Genomic DNA, 14,246 nt, shown 5'->3' with positions numbered 1-14,246 from the left:
CAAAATAAAATGTTGCTATTTGAGAATCTCTGATTATTATGAGAAATAATCCATTTAAGAAAATTAAAACTCCGCAGTGGTTTTAACCGACTTGTAAAGCTTTTGAATACACTAAGTTGGCATAAAATAAGTTTTATTTAATGGAACATTATAATATATATAATAATATACATTATAAAAGCCTTGCGGTGCAGGTCTATTATAATAAATAAAGTTTCAAACTATGAACTTTTTAAACAATAACTTTAAGAGATTGAACCCTTGTATCGTGGAGGGTTTCACAAACATTCAAGTCACATGCTCAAAGGCGCCCAGACTCGGCACAAGCATTTGTGATTAACACAAACGCTTGACCAAGGCGGGGATCGAACCCGCGGTATGTTACGAACGTAGTTATGTTTTATTGGTATTTCTGGATAAATAAGTTATATTTATGTTTCTGCCCGTATTTTAGTTTTTTTTTATCGTGATAGTACTTGCCCCAAGATCACAGTGATAAGCAAAGAGCTGAGTAGGTACCTAATCTGTTTTTATTAAAATTCAGTATTTTTTGCGAGTTTATGATCTTGTAGCAGGGGATAATGTCAGGATCTACTACCTAAAACAATTTTGGAAATTGTATTAACAACAGAAAACACAGAATAGACTATATTAAACACTATATGACTCTATCTATTATAATGCAAAAGTTTGTGTAGTGTGTTCGCAAGACCAATTTTGATTACATTTCTATGGCTAAGCTGACATAAGACATTACGCTAGAGAAAGGTTATGCTTTTGCAGTTAGCTGAATGCTGATCACTGCCAATATGAGACAAAGTGGCTGTCCCATTTTTGTTCCTGAAGGTGTGGAGGAACAAGTGCTCCACAGCGCCCCAAAATACATAGGTAGGTGCGCAGTTTCCTAAGTAACCATTAGTAATACCTACTTTCGTGCTCATAGGTGCCTACGTATTCACAAAACTCTTCAACTCTGTTAATATACCTACCTATTTGATCATGTTTCAGGGGTTTTCTAGAGTAATCTGAGGTAATTCCCATAACATGCGTATCTAAGTAGGTATATTATTGCTATAATGGTGTTTCATAATAAAACTTCATAATCATTCAATACAATGGTCCATATATTTTCATAAAGAATAAATCACAATGAATTAGTTTATATTTTTTACACATTACAGACATGGAGTATTAAACGGTTACATTTCAGTTAATTGTTGGAACATAAATTATTTATTTATTTCACAATAATTATTTATAAATACCACCGTTTGTGCTCTATATGGTTCCTACAGTTAAAATACTGTGAAATACAGAAAAACGGTCAATGGTTAAATATATCATTATTTGGCTTCATTTTGTAACAATAAATGGAATGGCGGAATTATTTCTCTACCTAAATGTCAAAATTTAATTTATTTTAAAACTGGAAATTAAGAATGTAATTTCATAAAATAGATTCAATTTCCAATACATAGCTAATTTCTCTACAAATGGAATTCCAGAATGGAAAAATATTGCAATTCCAATTTTGAAATCTGGAACACCAAATTGATAACTGTATTTTAAATATATTTTATTTTTGGAATTGGTACTAATGAGACTATTATGTAACTGGCCCTTATTTACAATAATTTCATAATGTGATGCTTATATATGTAGTTGCAATAATCTAGTACACCGAAATTTCGCATGACAAGAATGGAGAATCTCATTGACTTGAATGACGAAACTTCAATTGAGTTCAACATCAATTCTCGATGAGGTTTAAATTTATTTAAACATTATTTTAACACACCAAGTTTCCAAACAGGGTACAAATATAACACGTCTCCATTAAACCTACATAACACACTACCTAACTCTTAGCTGCCCACCAGTCAAATACCTCACCCAGAACTGACATGAAACCCATATATTTAATACGATAACTGCACCAACAATTTGTGAAATCATAGGTAACTAACAACATTATAATATTGAGATTACAGATTAATAATATAATTAAAATATCATTAATTTATTTTACATGCGATTTAATATCTTCAATTTACGATATTTGGCTTCAAATTGATTTTCCCTTTTTAGGAAAATTGTTGTTTCAATTGCATGAAGTGTTTCATACATTTCGCTATGTGGTTTGTATTGAATGAGGGGTTTACGTGTATCAAGGGTAAACCCTCTCTTACGTCTTAATATTATTCATGTTTATTACACAAATACTAAATGACGTCACAGTTAAGTAATGGTTTAAAACGTTCAGAGTATTTGAATATATTTTACCTTATGTTAAAAGTTTAATAAATAGAATAAGAATTTCATCCAATCGAAGGATGCAACGATTAATTCTAGAATGAGATTTTGGTATGAATGTTTGAAACACTTCACACAATAACAATTAATATTATGCTTATTACATAAAAATTGTGATGGTCATTTTCTATCAAAGCTAATAATGCAACTATTTACAATCAGACTTTTTACAAAACACATACATCAACATTATTCAGTAAAACATTCACTTTCCATTCTGATTATCATCATTACATAATATCATTATATTATTGAATATGTGAATAATATAATTAATGTATCTTATATTAATTTAATACTATTTTCCTGAACACAGGACAGGTACGGTTAAAATGTGTTTTTTTATATTTGATTATTATTTTTATTTATATAATATGACTAGTGATATGTAACGATAACTTTACATAGGTATGGGTAACAGAATATATTTATATTCAATTATTATTCACGAGATTTCTTCATTTAATAATTATATTATTCGATAACTATACATGTAATTTTGATATTAAGTTTTTTTATATTTACAATGCACCACAGGGTAAAACTAACTAGGTTTTAATATCTAACTAAATTTTCAAATAAATCAGGCTTTTTGGTAGGTCCCATTCTGGGATAAGGGTCTAGGATAAAATATTGTATCGTAGAGGTAGGTAGAAAACATTTTTAAAACCTAATAAGTTATTATATTATTATGCAATAAATTTCAATGATAATTGTGAAATTATTATGATAAATTTTATTTGATATTGTTTTATATATAAATGAACATTCAGATCAGTTCAAAATTGAATTTTACATATTTTGGTCAAATATCTATACATAAATATATCTACATATAAATATATAATTCTGAATATTTATTATATATTTGTTTATAGTCTAAGAAATGAGTAATTAAAGGCAACAAAGCCGTTAAATTGTATGTTTAAATCTCTATTTATGAGAGTCAAATTGTCATTTTCACTACCTTTAAACAGACATTTTATTATAATAAATATTTAGATATGCTATTGCTTTTGATACTATATTTTAATATCCAATAATTGTCAACTATAATAATATAACTGTTTGGAGAATATTTAATCAAACACCAATATTGAACAAATGTTTGGCTGGCGCCTACCCATTCTGACTTTCCAGATTCCATTGTCCAATTCCAACTTAGTCTAGACTATATACATTGGCGACCAACGCCAACTTAAGCCAGTGCCAATATGGTACCAACTTAAGTGGAATGCTTGGATCATACATTCGATTCCGGCCCTTCTGTGTTGTGCTTGAACGAAGCCCGGATTCTGGCTAAATATAGGGCACAAATGTGGCCGTAGCATTTGTTGTACCACTCTGGTGTTCTTCCCCTGGAAACAATAAAAAAGGTCAAACATTTGTTAGTAGTAGAACGATTCCTATAAACGTGATATTACGAAAACACGTAATTACTAGCAATACGAGTTTTGTAATTTAGTACGTCCCTGTACAAAATCATATAGTTGCCTAAAATCACAGATTATTTTGTGCCTAGGTGTGCCTTAATGTGCATTAAGTTTGATTACAATTATTTATTTATGATGGTTTTTTTTATAATGATTGAGTATCTGGTTCAGAATAGCTAGCAAACATTTATTGACATTATCAAAGTCAAAGTTTAATTTCAAGCGGTGATCAAGCCCGCATCCGTAATTATGGATTACACTACTCAACACCTCACAACAATATTTCGTAATAAAAAAATATAAGGTACGACATCTTACATGGTATCAACCCTGGCGAGATGCACGAGGCGGCTGCGGCCCTTGCCGGCGGGCTGCGCCAGGTACCGCGAGGCCAGCACCACGCCGCGCGCGCTGGCCGCGGCCGGGGCGGCGCCCGCGCCCCCGGCCGCGCCTCCCGCCGCGCTCGCCGCGCCCGCGCTGTGCGCCACTGACGTCTCGGCCACAGCACACCAGCCGCCCCCACCGCCACCACCGCCGCCTTGCTGCCACGACCTGGGAGTAGAGGTACAGTTGATTAAAGGATGGAGAGGAATTAAAGAAGACAGTTGATTATTTGTTGAAGTAGTTTGAAGAAAAATTGTCGGCAAATAAATGTTTTGAGGAGAGAACTAAACTAACGGAGTTTTAAATTTTTGACACGTAGGTATCTGTAGAAACGGGTGGAATTTTAGGACGGTAGTTATTTTTTAAAAGTAATAAAGTTACTAATATTTACCGTAAAACACAGTAATCCCTTGACGGCAGATTGATGCTGGATGCAGTGATATATTGGAACACTTCCGCATTCGTGCCAAGTTTCTCAGCGACACGCCACTTCACTAGCGAATCGTCCCATATGTGTCGCTCACGGAGTATCCTGGGATAAAGAAGTATTATTTAAATACAGCCAAAAAAATAAAGCTTATCAAGATAAAATTCAAATTTTAGAACCCACAGCGGTGAAAACTTTCATCCATCATAACTTTAAAATATCGCGAATGATTTTTATCGAACACGTCAATGAACACTCAAACTAATTCACGTATTATGCCACAGACAGACACTTCAAACATAAAGCCTCTTTTCGAGTTAAATGTCTTTTTTGGAAAGCTAGAGTTTTCCAAGAATGGAATAATTACCTTTGCATAACCTCCTGCGGCGGCGCCTCCACATCAGTGGTGGCTCTCCACAGCCTCAGTGGATGCCCATCACCAACCTTCTTGCAGCACAGTTCCACATGGGGAGCTGCCCCTGACACCGACATCCACCCACGAGTTCTGGAATGTCAGAATCTGGATTAAATTCCATTCTCTAGACAATTGGAATATTAAAAATCACTAACGAAACACTGTGGCATGCGCATCATCTATTAAACAGAGAAAATGCGAAAAACCCTAATAATTGTTATTTGTATTATTCTGTAACAATACTTAAAAAGTTTGCATTTCATGTGGTCTTTCATACATTATAAAAAAAACGTATTTAAAAGTTTAATTAATTAATCAGTCTCATTGATTATTATGCTTGACGTCTTTAGTCGTTTTAATAATTATTTGAAGCTGAAAAACATTTTCTAGAACTAGTCCACCTAGATTAGACAAAACCAAGCAACATCCAGAATAAAAATACTACAGATAAACACCTAAGTGGCCATGATAGGACTACGGATGACGTGATGTGAAGTTCAGTGTTTTAGGTAGAATTTTGAATATAATTACATCTGTTCTTTATTGGATAAATCTCAGAGTATCAACAATTGTCTGACTCCTTATTCCTTAGAAGTATTTTTAATTTGTACCTGAGAAATTTTGACACGGAGAAAAAACGTTTGAAATCTAAGTAGTACCAAGTAATTTAAATTTTGTTCTTTAAATGATCAAAACTTGACTGAATTATTTCAAAAATAGATGACAAGCAAATGCGAATGAGTTCATTTTTTGACGACAAACACACAACGAGTTAGCATTTACCTGACTCATGAGTAATATTTTTTATACAATAATTTAGTGACGTCTGAGGATAAAAAGCTACATGAAACATTTAACTTAACACTTTTCCCATGACATAATTTTATTAGGGGCCTATGTCATCACTCACCACGTCAATCTTGGTTAATACGTAAGTACGTCTGGAGGTCCACGCAGAGAACTTACTTATAATCTGAATTGCAAGAAACTATCTTGGATAATTTTTTTTGGAAGTGGAAAATATGTAAGTTTGCCCAAAAACTATAACAAGGATCAGTGAACGAACGATCTGAATAAGTGAAGTAGATACATAGACACGAAAAATTATAAATAATTATTTATAGATAGAACTAGAACTCTTTACATTAAGAACTAGACAATTCGGTCAGTGTGTACTATAGCTTTAGTGGCGTTTTCTGTGCAGTCAATTGAATGCTGTTCTAGTGCCACGGCAAGGTAACTTTGCAAAGAAAAGGAACTCGACAACACGAAGGATATTAAGTTGTGTAGTCTCATGTCTGTGCGTTGCATTCCCCCATTGAACAACTACGCTAAAGAAACACTAGTGTGAAAATCCCTTACGAATTAAGACATTTTTGGTAAACACGTCAACCAAATTTCGCTCCCCTTTTAAGTCGGTTCAAAATGATGGCATAGAAATCGATTTACATGTGTAAAGCTTACGTCATTGAAATAGGTAAACAGCTCCTAAAATAAACAGTGTTGAGCACATGTCATGTTTACACATTCTTAAGGAAATTCACACCGTTATATCTTCATTATTTCCCTATTACGTAATGGAACTGATCAAGTAAGTGTCAGACACACGGCAATGAGGGTTCCGCACAAATAAAATTTGTCATCTGTCACGTATGTGACCGTAGCAACCAAGACTTATCTAAATTTTTGTTATTTATTTTGATATATTGGTTGTATCTGTGCAAAATATAAACTGTCTAGCAATGACTGCTTATGAGATATAGCCTGGAGGTAGACAAACTATCATTTACACAGGCATAGACAGTCACTACAACTGGTTACAAGCTAGATTGTCTGATATCCAGTCTGGCTTGACTAAGGGGTATCGTTTTGCCTAGATCACTAGTTTGAGGCAGTCAGATAGGCAGTAGATAAATGTAAATCACTGGTACTTAGCTACGCCCAGTTAGACTGAAGAAGGAAGAAGCTAAGATGATGATGATGACTACAGACGGACGGGTAGAGAGATAGACAGCGAGTTGAGTTGTTACTCTTTGGTTACGGAACCCCTGTAAAAATATAGATCCGTGTATAATACACGAGTAAGTTACTTCCGTACAAAAAAAACAATGCATATTTTTCAATAGATGTCATACCAAGCCAGCACATGGGAAGATTCGTCCATATCTTTGTTCCTAAACACAATGATTGTAATAACTGTTGACATCTCAAAAATGTTTTAGAATTTCTATAAATCACGCGGTGATTATTGTGTAAAGGTGAAATTGAGCATTTAAATTGGTTTCATAATATTATGAAAACAATAATAGTCATTATGTTGAAACATTATCTATCTTTATTTGCGTTTGATAACTGTATTGGTTTTGTTCAAGCGTTAAGAGCTTAATAGAGTTTTTTTTAAGTACCTATACATGAAGATTTTTGAAGTTATAAGAGAGTATTTTTTGGATAAGCTCTCCACACATGCCTATCATTGTGGCTCGTCACACTCGCCAAAACCAGGATCGACGATGATAACGCACACGAAATATCCAGCCCTTAATCTGTGTCTCTTAGAAACCACTGACTGTCTCCAAAACAGCAACGAAAATAAAACGGGTGTTTTTTTTTCAATTTCCTTAATTGGCAAATGAAAGGACAAACAAAGGACAAGAAGATGTGTGCGTGGGATAACTGATTACCAGACACCAGCAACTGAATAAGGCCCAGTTGCGAAGTGCCACGGAGAACATTTAAAAAAGGATCCTAACATATACCGAGATATTTTGATTCCAGTAATGACTACGGCAGTTTTTAGAGTTTACATTGTTGATACGTCACATCAATAAAGAACAGATGTATATATCGATGGTAAGGTGCAATACGCTCTAACACCGATGTCTCACCTCTTTCCTGAACGGCCACAGACTCTAAAAAAGCATGAAAAAAGTTAGACTATAAGAGATAAGTTTACAAGTTTATACAGATTTTGAAGGAACATATGGTCAGAAAATCTACTTAGTCTTCAACATTACTTTATTTTGGATTATGGGTTCTATTATATTCAGAATAAAACTCACTTTTCTTTGGCTTCTTTGAGTAAGGCTTTTATGCAGGCTTGCTGGAAACCTTTCCAGTCTTGGTTGAAGTCAGCACCCAATTCTTCTAATGCCACCTGGAATATAATAATTTGACATTTTATTCCATTCTGAAAATGGAATTTTGTGTTAACATCGGATAATACTTCTACAATTCATATTCTTCGTCAGAAGTTAATTATCCTTATTGTTAGCTACGTAATGCTATTCAGGATTTGTCATGTTATTTAACAGGATATTCCTTAAGGATATCAAGACTTAGGATTTCCTTTCTCTCAACGTGAGAGTGACGTGGGTTAATTGAGTAAGCACGTGCTTATCTATTAAAATTACTCATATTACTTTTCATGTCGGCTGTTGCTGTCTTTGGGAAAAATGAATAACTCAACATTTCTTTAATCGAAACATTGTTTTCTGCTTATTGACCTTATCATCTCATAACCTCAGAAATCCAAGAGGCCTGTGCGCTGCCATGCTTCGATATTTGTAATATTTTTGGCCCGCCAAATGGCCAATTGGCCCGAGATAAATTAGCTAACCTTTATTAATTTAGTAGTGCCCTGGTTGAAGGAGAAAAGATAATTACAAAGTGCAAGTAAAAAACTATAGTCTTACCGGACGCTTTCCTCGAAGTAGTTGAATTTGCACCTGGCCAGCATGTCGGCTGGCGCTAGGAACAGTTGCTCGTGCTTCTGGATGAGGAGCAGCAGGCACGCGTGCGCGGCCCGACTCTCACTGATCTGACGCTGGTCTGCTACACTCTCGATTACCATTCTGGAAATGGAACATTGTGGAAATTCCAGAACTTATAGATTTCATTTTCAAATACATTTTAGTCAATCTAGCCGTTTGTCCGCTCGTCATCCGGCTGCACTCATGAACCGTGAAGTTAACACTTTCACAGATCACTCAGAGAAATCTGAGGTTAAGCAGCGTTTAGTACGGTCATGAACTTGATATTTGACACTTTTTTACTATTTGACCCACACTTGACCGCACGCCGCTGTGAAGAATATGTATTTCAATAACAGTAAGTTTATCTTTAAGGAAAATCGATTCTTTTTCATTCACCACTTTATATTTTCAGGTAACATAAAACATTTCTTACCTATTCGAGTTTCCTTCCTTCGTGCTTCCTGTCTGGGGCGGGGCGTGGTGTAGCCTGAGCAGTGTGGGTGCTAGGCAGACAGCCAGGTTAGACGCCGTCATTTGGTTCACAGCCGAATGTTCTGCTACCTATAAATTATAAACAAAAGTGGATTAGACATCATCTCAATTGTAAATTATGTTTGTAAGATTGTAAGGACTTTCTCAAAGCTTGGAAAATCCATATAGAAAACTGAAGAGTAGTGATCGAAGTTCGTTAATTCTTGGCATTGGGTCGGAAAAGAATTTAGGGTTTCTTTTTCAAAACTTATGGTGTTCCACTGTAAGGCACAAGATTTTCCAAATCTAACCACAGGTCCCTAACTGAAAAAAAAATCAATTAAAAAAAACTAACAATAGCATTCTAAGATTTTCAATTACTTTTAAACTGTCAAATGGAAAACTTACCTCTCCCAAAAATATGAGAAGAGAATGCAGAGCTTCTAAATGTTCTTCTGGCAGCAATAACAACGCGCACTGCACTGCATCAGGCCTTAGTGGTTCAGGGACATCTACAAACCAGTAATGAGTATTGAAATATTTTCTTTGTGCCAGGGTTTCCAAATGTATGTATAAGTTATCCCTAACCATATATTTGTAATTAATTAAAACAAACTTACGTTGAAATATAGCAATAAACGTCTCACTGAGCTTATTAGTGAGTAACGCATCGGGCAGCTCCCTGAAGTACTGCTTCACCATATCAGCTACGTCATGCGCCTGCGCACCGTCGAAGTTCAGGCTCGACTGGTTTGGTTCAATCGTGTTCAGGTTCTCGATGGCGAAGGACGCGTTTGAGGCTCCAGCCGCTTCTACAGTCGTCCTGAGTTTTGCTATCCTGGATTTCACACCGGCTTTCCTGAAGATTCCCATCTGGAGAGGAATTTTGAATGAATTTGGTTATTCTACGCTTGTTTGATGATCGACTTGGGGCCGGGTTTTTAAGTACAAATATATTCTATGGTTGAATGTAATTTAATCCTTGTGTCACCTGGGATTTCACAAATATTCAAGTCTCGTGCACAAAGAGACCTAGACTCAGGAGACGCATTCGTGGATCACACAAATGCTTGTCCTACTATTTATTAAAAGTATAAAATAAATCTGTTTAAACATGTTTCATTCTTTTTACCTGATCCAACGCATTATTCTTCAGCCAGTTTAGAGCACATTGTATGGGCTTCGGGAGCGCATGCCCCGTCCTTTGTAAGGACACTGTGAGAGGAACGCCGAAAACTGTTTTATCTGAAAAAGATAAATAATAGTTTTAAGGTATCGCAGTAAGGAGGTTGTGATACTTTTTCTTTTATAGTTTTGCTGTATGCAAGAGAATTGTAGCACCACGTAGTAAGTCTATACATACTGTAAGTACAAATGTACATACATACATACATACGATGAATCATACTGAAGTTTAGTAAACCTTCGGTAAATGAGGGTACATAGAACGCCCCTCAGCAAAAACACAATTCCATATTGTCTACTTTATTATTTCGTTTATTAGCTGAAAATGGTCAAAAGATAAATAGGGTTATATAAATTTTATTACATTGATGATAGCTCGATCTGTGATGTTTATTGAATCAAAGAAAAGCCCTAAAGGATATCGCCATTTAACAATTAAGAAGAAACCTTACTGCCTTTGAAATAGAGAGTATTTTTCAGTTTAATTGAATGAGTAGCAGCCCTGAGCGAGGATAATAAAGGTTTCCAATATTTACGACTTTTAAATGTCTTATTGTTACGTTTGGACCCATTTTTATTCGGTTTCCAATAACTTTTGGATCGGGAAAATCTTTTTGCCGTAAAATATTTTCATTGTCATGGTGATAGGTTTCTTTCTGCTTATCGGGTAAAGCAAATAGCCACATATTGCTCGTATGCGGGTTTTGACTTCCCGTTACTTTTTTCCCTGACTAGAATAACAAACAACCTTCAAATTCAAACAATCTTTGCTGCAAAAGCTGAAGTAAGGATGTACTTGAATTTTACAAGTTTCGTCGCTATGATTTGTCTCACAATATTTAATCAGGCGTTTCTTAAACAGTCCAATTTAGTACATCATTAAGTCACTTCGGAATAGAGGTTCCTAGAGTATCTAATAGGGATATTTATAAGTAAAAGTTGCACTAACCTTTATAATCAGGGGTCTTGATCTTCCTGATAAGTTTAGGTAATTCCCAGTTCCAGCCAGATTTGTGGGAGGGGCAGTACCGCTCCATGCAGGCTGTCAGACGCAGTAGAGCCAACTTTCTCAGGATATGCAGCTGACCACACGACAGTGAGGACATGGGGCGCGACACTTGGGGGAAAAGGTAAATTTAAGAGGAGATCCAACCAACCAAACTCAACTTATCGACACAGGATTTTCAAATTCACGTATCCGAAATATAAAAGTGTTGAAGAGCAGGCTTCTTTCTAATGAATCCAATGAACACGTAACATTTGAGTCCAACAACTTTGTTCCCCCGGAGATCCTTAACAGTGGAGGAAACGGAATAGAGTATTGATACAATTGTTACGTAGGGAACTTACAATAAGAATCAGGATCCTTTTGGTTTGGCGTTGGTGTCAAAGTGTTGTTAGCTTTCGGTCCTCCATTCAGCGTGCTTGTCCTAAATGAGTACCATCGCTGGATGTTGTTCCTGATGAAAAAATTACACAATAAATTTATAGGGAAAAAAAGATTTTTCATGTTTTTTGGTTACGCATATGCCAGCTTTACGTTCTCGTACACCAAAGGTGTTGTATAAATATATAAATATTGTCCATAAGATATTATATGAATAATAATATTATTTGAACATGGAAATCCATTAAAATCAAGTAGAACAAAAATCATAAGAATCAAACAATAAGCACAAAAGACAATAAGCTAACTTAAATCAATATCAATTTTTCAGTCAGCCGTCACTCCACTAACAATAATCTTATCTACTTACTTCTTGCTCTTCATGTCGAGGCTATCGTCATCATCGTCCTGGTCACCATCATGAGACCTGGATCCCGCGGAGTTCGGGCTGCTGTCCAGCTCCGAACTCCTCGATGCAGACTTATCTCTCTTCAGACTTCGATCACGAAACCTAGGCAAAAAAGTTAGGTATACAATTTGAACTTAAGGACTTTGAAATAGGTGTTACATGTTTTAGAATCTTCCTATATTAAGTCTCTTTCATTTCGTAGTCTCTTTTCTCTCTTCTGATCTGTTATTTGAAAAGACTTTGTTACTGAGGGTAATTCTTCCAATTTGTCAATCAATCAAAGCAGCTGACACCGATCAGTGGATATTTCCCTTTGCCTTTTCCTAGTTGCCCCAAAAGCCTTGTTTTCTACCTTCCGGAAACGGATAGCGCTGTTCATGACCTTAACTTAATAACGCATAAGAATGTTTTTGGATTCTCATCAATAATTTCCAAGCATACTATTCCTAAATAACAGATAGGTTTTCAATTGTTAAGCAATGTTTAAATGAAATAATGAGTCAGTGGTTTTGTTTGATATTTGGTAACATTTTGTGGTATCTGTCATAATTATACATGTAGAACCACTCTTTGGTTAGTTTTCGGGTACCGCCTTTCGTTGAAGTCCCTGAGCGAACAACATCGGCAAATTTGGAATCGATGTGCTGTACTGAGTCAGACCCGCGACGTACTAGAAGCGTTCTGACTTCGTCGGTCATAGGAGAAGGCCAGCAACCTACATCGTCGAGATTCACATCTTTGACTTCGGCAGGAGCAGAAGGCACGATTTCAATTATGTCTTCTTTGGCAACATTCACTTTTTCTGCAGGCTTATGACTAGATGCTTGAGGCACATCTGGTGAGTCGACTTCGTCTTGACCCTGCTCTGTGGTGGGACCAGAACTACTTCCAACTGCGACGCCAGGCACGTCTTCTTCTTGTGCCTGTAAAATAAGTTATGTATTCCCATGAATATTGGCTAGAAGACACGTTAGAATTTCAAATAAGTATTTTAACTATCACAAAACAAAAGTGGTTTTGGTGACGGCGCGGCTAAATGAAAAATTATGTTACCTACCATAAATAATCAAGTGATCAAAAAACAAAGAAAATATTCCTAGACATTTACAAAACATTCCAATACAAAATTTCATCTTATTTTGTTTAGCGGCTTAGGCTATAGAGCTGACAACTAAAAACAAACGCACATACATACACATTTTGATTTTTACTTTAGATAAAGAACCTTGCAATTTATTGCGAGCGACCCAGCCAATAAAATGTCTAAAATAACTGGAGTAATTCTAGGCCACACACGATTCTAGATGGAGGAATCATATATCTACTTACACTGGAATCACTTCCACTGCTGCAGGATGCCACCGAAGACGTTAACGTGGCTTTCGAACCAGAACTAGAACTGAAATATTTCAGTAATGCACCTTGAGACTTTTTCGCATCTGCTGCTTTCTTAGCCCTTTTTTTGCGGAATTCCGCACCGCTTTCTTTGACTCTTTTCATTTTCAAAAAACTAATTCAAAGATTGGGTAAAGATCTAAATGTTTAGTTTTAGAAGATTCAATAGTATTTAAAAGATCGAAACACAATCAAAACGACTTTCGTTCCGTATCCAAAACTCTCGCAAAACAAACATACGAGTAATGCGTGATTGCGTAATGGCACTTCACGATGCACTAAAACAAACAAAGTACCTACAAATGAATGCGTAGTACTAATTCAATGAGTGCGAAAGAGAGGCATCGACACGGGCCGACTCGTAAAACAAAAGATTTCAGATTCAGATCAACTCGGTTCGCGCGCGTTGCCTCGCCGGCGCGGCGGGCGGGCGGCGCGGCGTGATGCGATGTTGCCGTTCGTATGTAAACAAACAAACCTTATAAAGAGCTCTGTCCAGTAATTTAGCAATTTTTCTTTTAAAATAAATTTTAAAAAAATCCTTTGTGCGCAAAATTTTATATAAAAATGGAAAATTATACTGTGTAATGAAATGAATGAATCATAGATCAGATCTCAACCCGCTTCAACGGCGACATTTTGCCGCCCCCGCGGGCTGCCGCCCGGGGCGGGCCG

The 14,246-nt window shown here is 35.9% G+C and overlaps 1 protein-coding gene across 1 annotated transcript; it reads right to left on the bottom strand.

Annotated features, from left to right (window-relative positions):
• Positions 1-3,143: 3,143 nt before the first annotated feature.
• On the bottom strand, positions 3,144-13,679 carry LOC113499603 (stAR-related lipid transfer protein 13-like). The gene is made up of 16 exons (XM_026880118.1): positions 13,506-13,679; positions 12,732-13,099; positions 12,618-12,622; positions 12,138-12,309; positions 11,731-11,840; positions 11,330-11,497; positions 10,328-10,440; positions 9,816-10,068; positions 9,604-9,707; positions 9,158-9,285; positions 8,670-8,823; positions 8,032-8,126; positions 4,925-5,062; positions 4,522-4,662; positions 4,065-4,298; positions 3,144-3,671 (listed from the first exon to the last, which is right to left on the bottom strand). The coding sequence occupies exons 1-16, from the start codon at positions 13,674-13,676 to the stop codon at positions 3,557-3,559; spliced, it is 2,469 nt and encodes an 822-aa protein (XP_026735919.1). The 5' UTR covers positions 13,677-13,679; the 3' UTR covers positions 3,144-3,556.
• Between the last annotated feature and the right edge of the window lie 567 nt (positions 13,680-14,246).

This window comes from Trichoplusia ni, chromosome 12, assembly GCF_003590095.1.
Source record: "Trichoplusia ni isolate ovarian cell line Hi5 chromosome 12, tn1, whole genome shotgun sequence".
Classification (NCBI taxonomy): Eukaryota; Metazoa; Arthropoda; class Insecta; order Lepidoptera; family Noctuidae; genus Trichoplusia; species Trichoplusia ni.
This window is presented reverse-complemented; position numbering and strand designations above follow the sequence as displayed.

What these genes read in the sequence shown, in the direction of transcription:
- LOC113499603 (XM_026880118.1), bottom strand. Translation starts at nt 13,676, where the DNA reads ATGAAAAGAGTCAAAGAAAGCGGTGCGGAATTCCGCAAAAAAAGGGCT. An exon ending in TTCTCATATTTTTGGGAGAG is followed by an intron (nt 9,286 to 9,603) that starts GTAAGTTTTCCA and finishes TATAATTTATAG; the next exon opens with GTAGCAGAACATTCGGCTGT. An exon ending in CCGCAGGAGGTTATGCAAAG is followed by an intron (nt 4,663 to 4,924) that starts GTAATTATTCCA and finishes TCTTTATCCCAG; the next exon opens with GATACTCCGTGAGCGACACA.